Raw genomic sequence first — 3,776 nt, 5'->3', positions numbered from 1 at the left:
ATTGTGTGATACTTAAATATCTAATCAAATCAATTAGTTGGAGTAAATCCCCATAATAGTCCCTGAGATTCGCGTAATTACCTAATGTAGTCTTCAAGATCCCGATTTTTTCACTGTAGTCCTCCAAATAGAGCTTCGAGTACTTATAATGGTCCCTGGGAATATTTCTAGTGATGACTCATCACCGGAGCGCTTACGTGGCATCGTTTTACTACGCTGGATGACTCCAACGGCTAGCTGAGCTGGCTCATTTTCAATTTATACTCACATTGGTCTCTCCCACTATATTTAACCCTAAATCCCCAAATTTTGATAAACAACTACAAACAACTCAGTTATATTTGAAGTTCTGCAGTTACCTAAAGAATCAATCATAATCCATTAATTAAGCTAAAGAAAAGAGGCACAATGCAATGAAGAAATAAGCAACCTTGGCACCTTTTCACATTGGCACCCGAGCCGGGTCTCAGGTGCTTAAAAGTCGACGATATTGTAGTCTGAAAAAGAAGAAAAGCTCATATTTTCATTAACTAAAGAGAGAAAAATCAGAAGTTTAATTAGACAAATTTTATGGCAAGGCATTATTAGTACCTGAATCTCTAGTGCCAAATTGTGGCCTCTGAAAGAAAATGCTACGATTCTAAGAGCATTCAAGGCAAGAAACAAAGATGTAGAAGATGATGGCGATGAAAAGGTTCATAAGAGATAGAGGATGGTCTTTGTTGGCTCACAGATAGAACCCAAACCATGGTGGAGTAAGTAATTGCTGTCACAGCACCTATGAGTGAGATCCCTGCAATTGAATTGAGGTTTAGAAGTTGAGACAGGACAATGGATAGAGAAGTAAAAACCAGGTACTACTTCGCTATGATTAAAGGATTTGAGGTACACGTTGGACCACAAACTATTTGGAAGAAGAGTTTCATGGTTTCCCCTCCTATAAGGATCAATGCAGTTGTAATTCCTACTGATAAATAAACAGTTGGAAAGAGAGCAAGCCACACCCCCAATCTTTCACATGAAAAAGCAAGGTTATCTTTTCAAATCATGCAATGATAGTTTTAGGACTGTTATATGTGTATGAATCTTCAATTAACTTGGTTTGAATACCCAACATAGTTTTTGAGGATCAATTATATGTAAAGCATTCTTGCATTGTTAATTATGCAACTTTACCTAACAATGTGATATAATAAATAATCTATATCAAATAAATTCACCAAATGCTGCTTGAGCAAGCTCCACATATCTGTTGTACCTTTTTCCAGGAACAGTTTCATGTAGCTGAACCCAAAGCCATAAAGTGTACTGCTGCCAACAATATGCTATGGTTAAAGAAAGGATTTCCTAAACTATCCACGAAAATCTCAGCTAAAGACTTAATCCAAATCAAAGCAGTAAATATAACAAACAGTTGGTTTGCATAAAGGATGGGTTGGACTAAATATAAAAATATAAAATAGAATTGTATTATCAAATTTTAGTAATTTTAATTAGTTAATAATATAAAATAAGATAGAAGTGACTATTCATAATTGAATAGTTTTGGTTGATTAGACTAAAAAAATAAAAAAAAATACTCTAAATAAAAAGCTAAAGTAACTTTCATATTAAATTCATTAATACAATTTTAATTTTATATAATAGTTAGATAATAGATTAGTAAAAGCAAATAGAAGGATGACTTTAATTAGTATTTGATAAAATATTCATTTAAAATAATAAAATGAATAAGAAGAAAATAAAAAGAAATAAAAGAGATAGAAGACTACAATAAAATAAATTGAATGTGAGATTTTTTTTTTTTACAAATTTTATATCACATCCGTTTCAATAATAATAAATAAAAATACATCAATTTATTGATATCTAAGAGAAAATGATGAGATAAAATTATAACACAATTCTAAAATAAAAGCTTAAATTAAACTATAATATCATTGTACAATACAAATTGAAAGTAATTTCACACTACAATATACCACACAAACAGATAAATGACTTAAGTTTAATTACGGAAATTTTTTTATTTATGCATACATGAAAATACCATGGTCTATAAATGTTTTATGGATAATATATCATATATTGCTTTAAATGATGAGCACAGGAGTTGAAGAGTGTGTGGTGGTTTGTATCCACGATAGTTGCCTTCTTGTTCCGACGCCTCATAAGAAGAAAAAAAATTGTTGTAAAAGCTACCCAATGAAAGAGTAATTGGTAAATGAATGATATTTTCTTCTAGCATATATGGTCTTTTATAGTGGTAAAATAAAAATGGAATGAATAAAATTTTGTATTTTTATATCTTGACCTTTCCTACTAATTATGCACATTCAATTCAAACGACTACTATTAAAAAATAAAATAACATAATATAATTATTTTTATCAACAAATAAGTTACCGATGTAGAGAAATAAAGTCTTAATTGAGGTGGAATAGAGGAGGAGGTTGTAACTATGTAATTAAACATAGAGAGAAAACCAAAATACAACGAATTCCATTTCACCCACAGAAATTATCCACACCAAGACACTAACAACAAAAACTATATTCAACTCCCTCTATAATCTATAGCTCTCTATAAAAGCATAAACTCTTCATTTTTCTTCAACAACCATCAACATTTTCGTTCCATATTCAATTCTCAATATTCTTCATCGAAAAGATATATCATATATCCCTCTCTTATAACATATAAAAACCTTGGAAACTCCAAACTCTTCTTCCACCAATTCTTTCTCTTCTTTCTTTCTTTCTTCTCTCTCTCTATGATCACACAGTAAGTAACTGAAGAAAAAGAAAAGAAAGAAGGCAAATACATTGAACAACGTAACGTTGATCAATGGCGAATAATCATAATAACTGGGTTTCAGTTCTTGTTCAGAACTTAACCTCCAAGAAACAAACCAATCTTCTCAAAAACCTATACTTTCTCACCTTCACCACCGTGCTCTGCACCCTCTTCTACCTCCTCGGCCTCTGGCAACACTCTACCACCCCTTTCTCCGGCGGAACAACAACCACACAATACCTCTCCACCACCACCTGCCCCGATCCCGCAATCTCCAATTCCACCGCCGCCTCCCTTGACTTCTCCGCGCACCACACCATTCCAGACCCCACTTCCACCCCCGCGCGTGAGTTTCACGCGCCTCCGTGCGATCCTTCTTTCTCCGAGTACACGCCATGCGAGGACGTGAAGCGATCGTTGAGTTTCCCGCGCGACCGACTCATCTACCGGGAGAGGCACTGTCCGGCGCCGAACGAGATTCTCCGGTGCCGAATTCCGGCGCCGTTCGGGTACCGGATACCTCTACGGTGGCCGGAGAGCCGCGATGCGGCGTGGTACGCGAACGTGCCGCACAAGGAGCTCACTGTGGAGAAGAAGAACCAGAATTGGGTTCACTACGAAGGTGACCGGTTCAGGTTCCCCGGTGGTGGGACCATGTTTCCACGTGGCGCAAGCGCCTACATTGATGATATCGGACGGCTCATAAACCTCCGCGATGGGTCCATCAGAACCGCCTTGGACACCGGTTGTGGGGTAATGCTTTCAACTATTTTCCGTTGACTTTGACGGTTCTTGATTGATTCGACCGGCTGAAACCGGTGGCGTTTTCTGGTTCTGTTGAATGCCAACTGTTTTCTTGTTATAATCAGTTAATCACGAATTCTAACAAACTGAAAAAACGGCAGATATAAGAAAGAAAGTTAAAACTGAACAATTTCTGATTAAATTATTATTTGAAATTATGTTTTCAATTTTGATTA

At 35.7% G+C, this 3,776-nt stretch overlaps 1 protein-coding gene across 1 annotated transcript in view; it reads left to right on the top strand.

The window, feature by feature from the left end:
• Nucleotides 2,507-3,776, top strand: part of LOC107634943 (probable methyltransferase PMT15) — a 5,045-nt gene continuing 3,775 nt past the window's right edge. Inside the window, exon 1 of the mRNA XM_016338269.2 lies at nt 2,507-3,549. Within this exon, the coding sequence (XP_016193755.1) occupies nt 2,848-3,549 (702 nt within the window). The 5' untranslated portion in view covers nt 2,507-2,847. The remainder of the gene's footprint in view (nt 3,550-3,776) is intronic.

The sequence above is a fragment of the Arachis ipaensis genome, chromosome B04, assembly GCF_000816755.2.
Source record: "Arachis ipaensis cultivar K30076 chromosome B04, Araip1.1, whole genome shotgun sequence".
NCBI lineage: Eukaryota > Viridiplantae > Streptophyta > Magnoliopsida > Fabales > Fabaceae > Arachis > Arachis ipaensis.
This window is presented reverse-complemented; position numbering and strand designations above follow the sequence as displayed.